At 43.5% G+C, this 15,082-nt stretch overlaps 1 protein-coding gene across 1 annotated transcript; it reads left to right on the plus strand.

Moving 5' to 3' along the window:
* Positions 1-247: 247 nt before the first annotated feature.
* On the plus strand, positions 248-1,183 carry LOC138267064 (olfactory receptor 1f45-like). Its single transcript, XM_069215911.1, has one exon. It carries the CDS (start codon positions 248-250, stop codon positions 1,181-1,183), a length of 936 nt encoding a protein of 311 aa, XP_069072012.1.
* Positions 1,184-15,082: the final 13,899 nt, after the last annotated feature.

Here is a 15,082-nt window from a genome sequence, read left to right on the forward strand (position 1 = left end):
CCAAGGGATGCCTGATGCGTTATTTTTTATGAAGGCTACATGTATAAGAGACTCCGATACCAGATATTGGATCTGATTTGGGAAACAGGTAAATTTCATGTGTAATTTAACATTAGGTATTATGACACCAGTAAGGCAATGCTTAGATATTGACGGCTGGGAAAGAGCTACAGAAGACCAATGTGGGTTGTGAGCTGGTTTGGGGTTACTAAAAGCACTTTTTTGCTGCTTCTAGATCTGCAACAATATGAAGGCAAGAAACCAGAGTTCAGCAACAGAATTCCTCCTTCTAGGATTCTCCAGTCTCCCAGAGAAGCAGATCACTCTCTTCTTTGTATTCCTAACCATGTACACAATCATCCTTTTGGGAAACCTGACAATCTTCGTTATTATTAGGACAGATTCTCGACTTCACACACCAATGTATTTCTTTCTCAGCGTTCTGGCCTGTGTGGATATCTGCTTAACAACTACTACAATGCCCAAGCTGCTGATGGACCTCCTGTCAGTGAAAAAGGCAATATCTTTTTCCGCTTGCATCACACAGTTGCATTTTTTCCTCTCATTTGGCAACATGGACAGTTACATGCTGGGAATAATGGGCTTTGATAGATACATGGCGATATGTCATCCTTTACATTATGTACAAGTTATGAGAAAGAGGTTCTGTGTGTCACTGGTGCTCTGCGCCTGGGTGATTGTCTCTTTTCATTCATCACTTCACAGCGTCTTGGCCTCTAAGTTGCACTATTGTGGCTCCAATAAAATCCATCACTACTTCTGTGATATCCCACCTCTTCTGAAGCTATCATGTTCAGACACCACTGCTAATGAGCTCGTTCTCTTCACTGAGACACCGCTAATTGTGTTAATCCCTCTTCTTTCTATTTTGATCTCTTACAGTCGAATCACTAAAGTGATCCTGAAAATCAAGTCCTCTGGTGGAAGGAAAAAGGCCTTTTCCACCTGTTTCTCACACCTCTCTTCTACAGTCCTCTTTTATGGACCTGGGCTTTTTACATACGTCCGTCCATCTTCAGTCTACTCCCTTGATAAAGACATAGGAATAAGCCTCATGTACAGCATGGTAACTTCTTTGATGAATCCATTTGTGTACAGTGTCAGAAATAATGATGTAAAAGAGGCATTCAAGAAGTTGAGAGATAAAACGCATAGGGGGTGATTCTGACCGCGGCGGACGGCGGTCGCCGCCCGCCACGCGGTTCCCGCCGAAAGACCGCTCCGCGGTCAAAAGACCGCGGCGGTCATTCTGGCTTTCCCACTGGGCTGGCGGGCGACCGCCGAAAGTCCGCCCGCCAGCCCAGCGGGAAACACCCTTCCCACAAGGACGCCGGCTCAGAATTGAGCCGGCGGTGTGGGAAGGTGCGACGGGTGCAGTTGCACCCGTCGCGAATTTCAGTGTCTGCTAGGCAGACACTGAAATTCTTTTTGGGGCCCTCTTACGTGGGCCCCTGCAGTGCCCATGCCATTGGCATGGGCACTGCAGGGGCCCCGCGGCACCCCCTACCGCCATCCTGTTCCCGGCGGGAGAACCGCCAGGAACTGGATGGCGGTAGGGGGTGTCAGAATCCCCATGGCGGCGGAGCGCGCTCCGCCGCCATGGAGGATTCTCAAGGGCAGCGGAAAGTCGGCGGGACACCGCCGACTTTCCGTTTCTGGCCGCAGCTGAACCGCCGCGGTCAGAATGCCCAGCGGTGCACCGCCAGCCTGTTGGCGGTGCTACCGCCGACCTCCGCCATGGCGGTAATTACCGCCAGGGTCAGAATGACCCCCATAGTCACCAATAAATGTTATCTAACACATATGGAAAGACATGGTGTATCAAAAATGTGTACACTAGCATTATCTTTGTGTGTGTTTGTGTGTGAACCATTTCTAGATATAAAACTTGAAGTAAAAGGGTTGTGTAATTCCCTGCTGCAAATTATATACTAATAAAACCTTACAAAACCATATACAAAACTCATTTGAATAGAAGGTTATTGCAACAATTTCAAACAAGAAAACCATGAAATTTACCAATTATGGTCTGGTACAAAGTAATTATTATTCCACATACACTTCTCATGGCTTCACACATTGAATCACAAATATAATAATCAGTAACATGATATTACACAGTAAATCATGTAATAGATAATGTTGGTGTGTTCAGTTTGCACAGATCATGACCTGCTTCTATGTTCTGTGCAGGCAAGTCCTACTACCACACCCTCTATTAGATGCTCACAGGACATGGCTACCATACCTGTCATGTGACACTGCCCTGTGTATAGTACACAAACCATAGGCTAGAACACTCATCTAGTATGCCTATCAACACACAGCCTAACAGCACAACACAACTCAATACTTTGTGAGGAAGTTGCTTTCCCATAAATACTCATTTCAGTGTCTGGGAACTGCTATGATGTTGCCTTGTAGCCACTTGGCAATTCTAATTAACACCAAGTATCATTATTTACTAACTTCACATATATGCTAATTTTCGTGTCTGTGAACTGCTATAATGTTGCCTTGCAGCACTTGGCAGTTCTAATTTAACACCAAAAATCATTTTGACTAATTTCAAGGCCCTTAAATAGTTTATTTAAAATTTTGTATCTTTAGAGTATAGCATAATGCAAAGCAATTTAGGTATATAGTGTATAGTTATTGATCAAGAGGGACATCATGGTGTCTACACGGACTGAGGTCTGTGTACTAATGCATTGCATTGTGTGGCTCATTGAACTAATCCTTCCACTCCATGGATGAAATGTGTCTCTGAACCCATGGTCCCAGGTTTGCTGAATGAGTACCATTGTGTTAAGTTACTCATGACTTTTTCTACAATAATGTTTCCTTATGCTCAATTAATTAATTTAACTTACAACTGATTCTGATTTCAGCTCAGGCTCACTATAGCTGTTAGAAAGCTTGAACATGGGATAAGGCAGAGAGGATATACATATTAATTATATAGTTGATACTCTTACCTTTTATTCCATCCTTAACCTGTTATATTACCTTAAACTTACTCCTAATGCGACTGAGCACCTAGGATTGAAGATAACGAGACAGAAAAGCAAACATATGTAAGGTCCGAAGCCACTGCTCACATACCTGTTCCTCTCACCCGCTACTAACTTCCACTTGATATAGGATTATAACAATGTCTTGCCTGAAGTTCTTAGACCTGATGTCCCTCACACCTCACCTTCTCTTCCTTCTTCCTCTCTAACTCCTCTACTCTTTCTACGTTGAATATTGTACTTGGTTTGAAGTATGTTCAGTCCTCTTGCTTGTAATTGCCCCTTTTTTACCATATTGCAAATGCCTTTGGACCTTGACTGTGTTCTACAAACCTATCTAGTAGTTATATAAAATGCTAAGAATTTCTCTCTGGTTGTCAGAGACAGATATAGGGCTTCTCATGAATCATTGCCATGACATCCACTGCAGTTTTCTGCTGATGTCACACAACCTAAAAATGATGACGATTGCCCAGCCTAAATAGGTGAGCCAGTTCAACACCATTTCTAGTAGAATCTGCACTTTCCCTTAGCAGACACTAATACAGAGTGTGTGGATCCTCCACCATAGGGCCGTCGGCCATCAGAGACCCACATTATAGGATAGGGAACGCAGAGGAGAAAGCGCTGGACTTCTGACATGTTATGGCAGGAATCATACTACCCCTCTCTTTTAAGTCTGGTACTGCTTCTATTTTGTGGCATTAGGAACTAGAAGTAGGTTTAAGTAAGATATGCTATTGACAGGGTTTACGAATAAAAGCAATGAGCCTCAATAATATAGATTGTTGTCCGTGTTCTCACTATATTTCAGGAGCTTACTTAATATAATTTTTTCCAAGCATACCATGGAGATGGGTTTGTTACTAGTCCATCTTCTCTTCCTTGAGCTATCCAGTTATGAAAACATTAAGGGCACTACTGGTATAGCATTTTAAATTGACCATGATCAAAAGCAGCCAGAATTCTACCAATATGAGATTCTGGAAAGTACATTTTCACTGTATGACACAATAACTTTGGCAAATGGCTGTTATTAGTTACTATAACCTTTCAATTCATTATGATGTTATTTATGCTGTGCTCATCCTCTGATAATAAAAAATGTTGTCAAAAATCAACAAACTGAATTTGTAGACAAGAGTTATTTCATTTTGAATGTATAAACTGTAATTGTATGTTGTTGATATTGATTGAATTGATTAAAGAATGAACAACTGTGGATTAGGTGTGACTTTTTACAATACGTTTTTTATTAATCCTTTCACGATAATGTTTTTAGCAAGAATGAAAGAAACATGTTTGGTCTAATTGCTGGTTGTTTATGTTAAACATTAAATTCCCAAAACACATTTTTAAGAATTAAAAAGTTACAAATTGTATAAATAATTGACAATTTAATTATTTGTTTCATTAAAAATGTTATCCACATTATATGTATAATAAAAAGAAATGAAGCAGCTTAATGATGTCAGTAAATATTTGACAAAACAATCCTAGAAGGAAGCAACAGAAATGGATGAATTAGAAGCTCGATTCCGGACATCATACTGTATTGCATTGACTGTTTGTTTCTCTGGAAAGTTATGACACTGGATAAGGTAGACATCTGTCTAGAATGCTATATGGGGCATTTCATACACATAGCTGGATTATTATTTTGATAAAAGCTGCTGAATCCACTAGTTGTCGAATAGGTGCTGTAATCCCTAAAGAGTGAGCGATAACAATCATATTTTGGCTATTGGTTCATGTAAAATGATAGAGTAGGAAGGAAAAGATTCCATTATTGAGCAGGAATTGATGGCCAGTACATGGGTTTTAGATACTTATTAAGGTGGAGTGTGCGCATAATTATGGTTGTAAGTAACCTATTGATCTGCATGCTGTTACCTGGCACAGAGAAGACTCATACTGCCAAACATGGCACATGAACATGCAAAATCAGAATCAACATTCGACTAATTGTCAATATTGCTCATGGATAGGGTGGCAGAAGAAAATGACAATGATATGGAGGGTCAGGGAACATGCAAGGAGGTGGAGGAGTTGATGTGACTAGAAGTACCAAAAGGTTGTGTGGTGCAGAGGGGGGTAAAGATGTATGTGGTTAAGGAATACTCAGTTAAAAAAAGCATAGTGGCAGAACTACAGGATTTGGGCAAACTCAAAGACAAGTTAGCAAGAATAATTTTGTTGTTGTTGCCTGAAGATAAATGTACGCCACCAGTGAAAGTGAAGTAAGTGCATTTTAGGTATGAATTTGAGGTGGTCTTAAGAAATTGTGGTAGGCAGAAAAATGTTGCTTGATAAGGGTCCTGAAGACCAAGCATTTATTGCAAGACCTGTAGTTCACACATAATGATCCAGTGTCAAGCCTGTAACTCAAGTACAATATCTACAAGTCTGAAAATATTTTTGTATGAAGCAGTTAATTAAAAAGGGACTAAGCAAACAATTATTAACACTTTTTCATTTTTGTGCTACATCCTAGAGGGCATCATCTGTAACTCAAAATATTTTAGGCCTATTAGAAGTTTACATTTTTCTCAAAGGACTCTATCAGAGGCATAAATCATAATCATGAAGGGTAATTAGACATATTAAAAAATCACTTAGAAGTGTTTATTCTGGGATATTTGGCAGGTGGACATGGCTTTCACTGAATCCTGAAGAGTATATAAAATGCTTTAGGGTTCTCCATTGAATCTACACATCTCTAAGGCAGACTGTTTTTTACTTACAGTCTCAACTCTAATTAGATTCCTTACTTATCCAATTTTGACCAACTCTGATGAAGGCCTGATTAACATTCCATGGAGGTTGAAATCTTTATTGATTCTTTTTTCTCTATTATTAATGCACTTAAACTATTCCCAATTATTGTTTCACTGTTACACAAATATTTAGAATGTTGTTTTTTACATTTATATCACTGATACAGTCTTTCATTTCTTAAACAAATAGTTTTATTAAGCATATAAGATATGAAGTACATATGGTCTGTCTCTGAACTTGCTCATTGTTTTCCTTAGGCCTTTGCAATTTTGTTGGTTCAATGCACATTTAATTAATTTCAATTTCACACAGGATTAGCAAGGCAGCTATCAAATGAGTTGTTTGCCAGGTGCTGCTTTTTCATGAACAACATCAGTAGTTGCAAAAATGATTCACACACCTAAATATGAAAACGTCTTGTGTCGCTTTAACAAATGCATTTTTAATTGAATGTTGAGACTTCTACAAGATAAAGATTGTGTTTACTTCATAAGTTTTTAATGGAAAATAGTGACTTTCAGGACTCATTTTTGTTTTGTGTTGTACTTTTTTATTTTCATAGTCCAAAACAGTATACAAAAAGCAAACCATGGGCCTTCAAGACTTGTGTACCTTATACATCTGAAAGTCTGACATAATCACACAAATAAATATAACAAGCAAATTAGGAGCATATCTACGTCTAAGGCATACAATTACTGTTAACATAGCGTAGAGAAAATAATCATAGTACAGTAGCACAAGAATACACTAATACTTTACCCTAATATAATAAAACAATGCAGCAATAATACAATAACACATGGTGTTACAATGGTACAGTACCGTAATTCTAGCATGATAACTTAATAACATTCTCTTTCTGCTCTGTCCCTGACCCCAATAGAGGACAGGGATATAGGTGTTCCCAACAAATCTAACAAACCTGCCCTCTCTAGTCATCCCTTCACTAGGTAATCAAGAGGAACGTGAAGCATTAGGATGTTATTGGAGGATGATGAATTATGGGGAAAAGATAACTCTGGGAGACCTCCAGCCAGAAGATATAAGCTAAGGACAGAGAACGGCATCCCAGGTATATTGCAAGAAAGGACAATATCCTTCCCTTGGAATGGGGAGGGAGAAACCTGAAAGGGGACCTATATGAGAAAGGAGGTAAAACAGAAGTGAAAAACTCCCCAGTGAGCCCAATGCCATCAATGAGAATAGACATCCCTGGATGCTAGAGGAGACTAATATGGAAAGGTCATAAGCGAGGGGATGGTTATCTGAAGGAGAAGGAATACACAAACCACAATAGCAGAGAGAGAGGGGTGTAACTATGATTGCACAATAAAAAAGAAAACAACAAAGGTGTGGGAAAGAAAAACGTGCCAAGAGGAAGAATGGGGAAAGATAGGACGGGAGAGAGAGTGAGAGTAAGAAAAAAGGGGGCAAAGACGAAAGTGAAAATGTGTATGAGAAAGAAATTGATAATGATAATAGTAATGTTAGTGGTAGTGGTAGTGACCGAGGACGGGAAGAACTACACAAATGGGGGAAGGGGACAGAACAGAGGACATAAAATAGGAGGAATGACGAGGACATGGAAAAAAATAGACAATGAAAATAGCGAGGATGACATAGGGGATGAAGAAATAAAGAGGGGAAGGAGAAAGAAAAAGATAGGAATAGAAGATCAGTACAGTCTTGATAGAGTGCGTGGTTGCTTTCAATGGAGGTCGATACAGAACCGAAAGGGGAAGAACGAACTGACGAGTAATGGCAAACGGATCAGAGAAGCAGAGCCCCTTCCAGACAGTTATATTGCGACCACTTATAGGAAGTACTCAGTTCACTGACCCAGAGAGAAAGGGCGACCACGTTTGTAAAAACATGTCTGCTCTATCCTGTAAGTCATATATGAGTAGTTCGTGGGAGACTGACTGGTACATTGGAGTGATCCATTCCTCATGAGAAGGGGTGGCTGCTGCACGCCAATTCCTGAGGATACATAGTTTTGCGGTCTATCTCTCGGAGGAGAGATAAGGGTATTTGCAAGGGTAGCATGCCCAAGACCTATAGAAATCTCGGTAAGGTCACCATTCGTACTGCCTGCACTCTGCCCCACATAGAAATCCCCAAATGGGTCCATTTCTCAAAATCCCGTTTCATACTGCAAAGCAACGGGTCCAAATTGTCCGTCACCATTTTATCCAAACCTTTATTGATGTCAATGCCCAGGTAACGAAGATGTGACTGTTTCCATTTGACCAGGAGTCTCTGGACTGAAGCGCTTACTGTCACAGGAGATAATGGTAGTGCTTCACTCTTATCCTAGTTAATTCGATAGCCCGAAAGATGTTCAGATTCTGTTAGTATCTCTCTGAGGGCTGGGAGGGAGTTGGACAGGTCAGTGAGAGTAAGCAAAATATCATCTGCATATAAGTAAATGACGGAACTGACACCCGGGACCGAAATTCCAGATATAAGATTGGAGCTGTGAATAGCCACTGCTAAGGGTTCCACGGTCAATAGAAACAATAATGGGGATAGGGAGCAGCCCTGTCTTGTCCCCCTGTGGACCGATAAGGTGTCCGATAGGAACCCTCCAAACTAGTCCCTAGGACAAAACGTTTTATTATTTCAAAGAGGTACCACCACTCTATTTGATCAAATGCCTTCTCGGCGTCCAGTGAGAGAGCAAGGGCTTCCTCTTGCGAGACCTGCGCTGTGCAGATAGCATGACGTAGTGTGCAGAGGTGATTTCTTGATGAGCGGCCCAGTATGAAACCCACTTGAGTATGGTGAACCAGGGAGGGGATGACCTTCTTGAGGCGAGATGCCAATATCCCTGCCAGTATCTTTACATCCCCATTGAGGAGCGATATGGGACGGTAACTTCCACATAGAAGAGGGTACTTACCTTCCTTGGGTAAAACTGTAATGGAGGCTTTGTTGGAGAGATGGTGTAAGGAACCTGTCTGGTCAGCCCCCTGGAATGCCTTGTATAAGGCATCTACGGTATCAGCTCCTGTCCGTTTATAAAATTCGGACGTGAACCCCTCCTCCTTATGTGCCTTATGATATGGTAGGTTGGCTATTGCCTGTTGTATCTCTTCCATGCTGATGTCAACCTCTAAGAGCGCTATACCTTCATCCAAAAGGCATGGTATATTTGCCCTCTCAAGGAAGGCATCCAAGAGATCAGTGTCCTCGGTTGCTTCTGGGGTGTATAGGGCTTGGTAAAAGCGGCCAAACTCATCCGCGATTGCCTGGGGTACGTAATGAATGTGTCATCATGATTGCGTAAAGCTGGTATGGCCAATGCTGCCTCCCTTTGAAAGAGTTGAGCGGCCAATAGACCCGAGGGAGCATAGCACCTATACTCAAAATTAACATGAAATGTTTATGAACTAATGCATAAAAATGCCGCAGGGAAAATGTATTAATGTGCTTTTGCTGAACATGCGCTTGAAATGTGCCCACGGGGAGTGGCCACCAATGTATACAATGATTAATGAAGCTGACTAATAATGAAATAATAATACGTTTAATGTATGATTTTACACTAATATTAAGAGTTATATGTTAAAGTTTTGCTAATAAATCATTAGACTTTAGTTAGCATGAGTCGAGGCCTAGCTGCCCGGTTTTCATATTAAATGTGTTTTTCTAACGCGCAGTGTGCTGACTTGCTGAAGGACATGTACTTGTATTTTTCCAAAGCTAAAAGATGAGTGTAACTGTAGTAGATCCGTTCTCATGAAATTTGACTTTCTAGAAGAAACATTTTTACTGAATGCAACACTGAAGACTAGTTACAGGTACAAGGTCACCTGAACCAGTACAGACAATGGACCTACTGACTGAAGATGCGAGAGGACCACGAGAGTATGAAATCATACCGGACATTCTGCCCGCTGGAGACATCAATCATAAGAACCAATAAACTACGTGAGAACTGTTATGGGGTGACAAAATTTGATACAAACACTGTAAACCCATTGGATGAAGATGGTGGGGTGCCAACCCTATCCAATCAGAGATTAGGGGACTGTACAACGGAAAAGGGATAAAAACCTTTGACACGAGGAGCCATTAGGGAGATGCCATTGCAAACTTTTGATATGACCCAGACATTTTGTCACTCTGCATAGAGACTTTGCTGTTTGGTTCTTCAAACCATCCTTGCCTTATCTTGCCCGTCCTATACTTCTCTTCTTTATGATGGAAGTGTCCCTTTTTACCCTGTCTTGCTGAATTCCCTGGCTGATGGCGAATCAACTGATGTCCTGAGGACGAAGACTGAATCTGTATGCTGACCTATTACGGAGGGTAACTATATGATGATGAAATTGTAATTGTCTGATTGCCTTTCATTTCTAGGTACCAACTGCTTTTTTTGACAGAGACCATAGTTAGATGCTTTCCAAATTAGTGTTACCAAATTGTTTTGCATGAAGCCCGATATGCCAATGCTAATTCGAGGTTAGTTAAGGGGTTCACTGAAGCGGACGCAAATAGACAAATGACTGGATCAATGCTTTGTTGAATAATGCTCTATTGATACTCTGCTAAGGATAACTAAGTTCTAATGTTTGTGATCTTTGCTTTGATGAAATCTTATTTGAGTTGCCATATTATGACAATGCTGATATGTTTCATGGTTTTGAGACTAATAAACTTGCTAGTAGAATTGTAATCAATAGGGAATAAACATCACAAAATCATACTAAACTGGTGTGGTTATTCATGACTGAAAGGTCATGGTGGTTTCCGAGACTTATTGATGACGTTATTGACATATTGATTGACATGTTGATCAGTTATCTCGTCCTAAGGTGTCTTCAATCAGGGTCAAAAGATTCATTGGCCTAAAACGAGTCCCAGAGTGAATAAATTAATTAAATTGGGACGCGTTAACAGGCCTTTCATCCGCTGTAGGGCATATTCCGCCTGCAAGGTATAAAGGGAGTTGAGCTCCATTTTGGCTAGTTCTAGGCGGCGACAGATGGACGGGGGTGGGCGTTCGGGTGTACTCCCGGGTGGCCTGGACAATACACTCTTCTAGTTTGCTCTGTTGATCCCTCCTTTGAGCATTGGAGATGTCCGCATCTCTCATGAGCTGTCCTCTAATAGTTGCCTTTTCCGCCGCCCAGAGAAGCTGGGGCGAGGAGACCGAGCCCTTATTATTCTGCAGGTATATGGCCACATGTGATTTAAGTTGTTCCTTTCCCTTCAGGGTTTGGTATCTGGGATTTGGAAGACAGCAAGGCTTATGGCTGGGTGAGGCCATCCCCAGCTCCAGGGCTAATAAAACTAGAGAATGATCAGACAGTGGGGCCGGAAGAATTTCAGACATTCGAATCGACTGTAATAACTGATAATTGATCAACAAATAGTCTAGCCGGGATCGAGTCCCGTGGGCTGAGGAAACAAAAGTGTATTCTCGGCCAGAAGAATGGGAAAGGCACCAGTAGTTCAACAGACCATGGTCCGATAGGACGTCACGTAGGAGGGCCCGGTACACATTGTTGCCCGCATCAAGATCACTTGAGCGATCCAGGATGGCGTCCTGCACAATGTTCTAATCCCCACCTAGTATATATTGGGAGGTGCCAATCTGCGTCAATAGTCGATAAAGAGTGAGGAAAAAGGAATGTTTAGAGCCCGTGAGAGCATATATGGAACCGACACAGTTTGTAGAAGAGCCTATGGTGAGCTTGGTGAGGATGTAACGCCCTTCCGAGTCGCACCATGTCTTAAGAAGCCAGAACTGTAGGGATAGACGAATAAGTATCGCCACTCTGCATCTCCTTCCTGAGCCCTGCGTCCCGCTGTGTACAGATGGTGTTCCGCTGAAAAGCACCTTGCCCACCCAGTCTCTACGGAGTTTTCCCGACTCTGATGGGGAAAGGTGCGTTTCCTGTAGAAGGGCAATGTCGTTTTTTTTTTAACGGAGATAAGATAGGACCATCTGACGTTGATATAGTGCGTCATACCGTGTACATTCCAAAACATAACCGTGAGCGGGGTCGTCAACCCCATTATTGGGAGTAGTAGAAACCTATTCAAAGAGAAGCGAGGGGTTCTGTGTTCGTTGATACAGGGAATGAAAAGAGGTGCTAGGATTAGTGAAGCTCCAAGCACGTGTGAGCTAGGAAAAAACAAATAGGGAAAGGGGGAAGGTGTGGAGAAAACCCTCGGTCGCAAGAGAAAAGAAAGTTGAGCAGACAAAGGAGCAAGACAGGGAGATGGGAAAAATGTAAGAGGAGCAGGGAAAAAGAGAGAAAGAGAGAGATATAAAGCACCAAGACGAAAGAGAAAGAGTGAACAATCGGGTAAGCTCAGAAGGGAGAAGAGGGGTGTGAAATAGAGAGGAAAGAGAATAAATGAAAGGAAAAGAGGAGAAGAGTGAACACGACAGTAAACGATGAGTATCTCGCCACCGGGAGCCCTACTAAACTGCGGGTCAGAACCTGTAAGGCACGCGCGCCGGGCGGGCACTGAAGGAGGGGGGCCTGATAGTTTACATACTGTCTGATAGGTCTGCTAAGAAGCCTTGTTGGGAGTTAATATTGAGTGGTAATGGGTGGGGCTCAAAGAGCTTGAAGTATGAAGTTTGGGAAGGCGGAACATAATGAAACATGAGATATGAAATATTAAATAGGAAATAGGGATTATGAAATATGAAATATGATGTATGACGGGGGTGTTACAAAGAGGTGTGACGGAGGGGAGTGTAATCTAACCGGCCACCTAGATAGGTAATTGTGAGGTCGTACCCTGCTGCACACAAAAAGAGGCTAAGGACTATGTTACCTCAGTCTGGGGCCAACAGTGCCAATGGAGTCTGCTTTGGGGATCGGCAAATGTATGACCACCGTTGTCAGGGGCTATGAGCAGGGGAGTAGCCATGTAACACGGCCTAGGGGATATCTAGGAAGAGAGTGATGTCCCCCGGAAAGCACAGAGTGAGAACCAAAATCCCACTACTCATGCTCACTGTACATCTCTCCAAGTTGGCAAGTGGGAATAAGTGATTTGTAGGGGGTGGGCTAGCCTCTCCTTTAGCCGGGTCATGGGGAACTTGTCTCATGGGGAGGAGGAGATGCTCAGCGGCTACAATACTGCAGGGAGAAAGAATAGAAAACTCAGGTGGGATAGTGCAGGAAAGAAGGAGCTAACAGCATCTGGCAGTAGGGTCATAACCCACAAACAGAGGTCAGTCATATGATACGCATAGGATAGTGGATGCCAGATATAAAACAATAACATTCAATATGTACCTCTATATCGACTGTATCAGAAAACATATGCAATATTACTTTAACAGAACGTTTGCCTCCACTATTGCTTCCATATTTCCGAACTTAATTCTAACCCCAAAGCAGCAAAGTGTTGGTAATGAAGCAGGAGAAAATCACCTCAGACATATCACTGACATGAAGAGTTAGGTGGTCATTTCAACCTCAGCGGTCTTTTCACAAGACCGCCGAGGGACCGCCGTGCTGAAGACCGCCAGTGCTGGCGGTTTTCTGCTCAGCAAATTATGACTGATGGCAGCCCTCCGTCCTTTTCCGGATGGAGAGCCGCCAGCAGCCATACTGGTGGTCAGCGAGGAAGTGGAGGTTGCTCCACCTCCACCGCCCCGTCAACAGAACACCGCCCACCAAATCATGTTACGTGATTCGGCGTGGCAGTGCTCTGTTCACGGGGTGCTGGCGGCGAAGCAGCCCCCATGGATCCCGTCCCCTCCCGGAGGATCAACAGACCAGGTAAGTTGATCGTCCGTTAGGGGAGGGGGGTGGGGGGGTTTGTGCGTGCATGGGGGTGTGCGTGTGAGTATGTAGAGGGGGTGTGTGAGTGCGTGTATGCATGCGGGGGTGTTGTGTGTTTGGAAATGTGTGCATGTCTGTCTGTATGTATGTCTGTATGGATGTGTGCGTGTATGTCTGAATGTGGGTGTGCGTGTATGACTGTGTGTGTGGCTGTTGGCATGTTTGTTGGTGTGTGTGCGGGTATGTGTGTTGGTGGTGTCTGCGTGCGTGTCGGGTGTGAGTCTGTATAGTGATGTTGGGGGTGGGGGTGGGGGTGGGGAGGGGGGTCCTGCCACCTTTGGGGGGGTGGCAGGGGGGTGGGGGTGTCGGGGAAGGACTCGGGTGGGGGGTGGGGAAGACCACTATCAGTGCCAGGGAAGGAATTCCCTGGCACTGATTGTGCTTACCGCCATGGATTTCATGGCGGCTCCCAACCCCATGAAATCCATGGTGGTCAGCCTGGTCATGATACCGCCAGCAGTCTAGTGACCGCCGCTGGGCAGGAGACCCAAGTCTCCAGCCCAGCGGTCGTCTCCGCTCTGGCGGTCAGTTCGGAGAAGTGGCGGATGACCATTGCGGTAACCGCCATGGTCATGATTCTATTTTTTTACCGCCAGCCTGTTGTAATGAGGGCCTTAATATCGGCCCAGATCCCTCCCAAACCCCCTCCCACCGGAGAGGAGGGCAACTGTAAGAACAGTTGAATTTGACACTTAGCTGTCCGATGGGGAAGAACCTGGTGTTGGGTACAGAACGAGAAGTCTCCTTCCCTGAGGACCATCAATCTGGGTGTTCATCGATTGTTGGTTTCAAGGGGAACAGGACTTGTCTCTGCCCTGTCCCTGGGTGTGATCAATCACTGCTTGAAGGAAATGGTCACAACTGTCATGTGATTTAAGCGAGCGATCGTAGATTCTGCCTCTCTTTTGCGAGGTTGGATGCTGAGGTTGAGACAACGGAGGTGGAGCAGCAAAGGGATCCTCAGAAGGGAGGGAGTCAAAATCCGGATGCGCTGAGGCAGTGTCCATGGGGTGTGGAGCCAGACTGTTCAGGAAGGAGCTGACATCTGCAGGTTCAGTGAAATCTCTGGTTTTGCCTTTATATGTAATCCACATGCAAGCTGGTCCAAAAAGGCCATATTTAATATCCAGGTTCCTGAGTTGTGGGCGAAGGGCCAAAAATGCTTTCCGCTTTTCAATTGTTAGTCTGGAGAATTCCACTGCCACCCTTATCCATGTCCCTCCAGGGAGAACGGGCCTTGTGATTTGGCTGATGAAATGATCTGGCGAGCCTGCTCATGGCGCAAAAAACATGCAATGATAGGACAAGGCTTGTCGGAGGTCGCTTTGTGTAAAGGGTCAATACTGTGGACTCTTTAGAACTCCAATGGTGGAGAGAACTCCAAACCTGTAAGTTCGGACAGGAGAGTTTTGAGAAACTTTTTGATATCAGAGCCCTCCTTGTGTT

The sequence above is a fragment of the Pleurodeles waltl genome, chromosome 12, assembly GCF_031143425.1.
Source record: "Pleurodeles waltl isolate 20211129_DDA chromosome 12, aPleWal1.hap1.20221129, whole genome shotgun sequence".
Lineage (NCBI taxonomy): Eukaryota > Metazoa > Chordata > Amphibia > Caudata > Salamandridae > Pleurodeles > Pleurodeles waltl.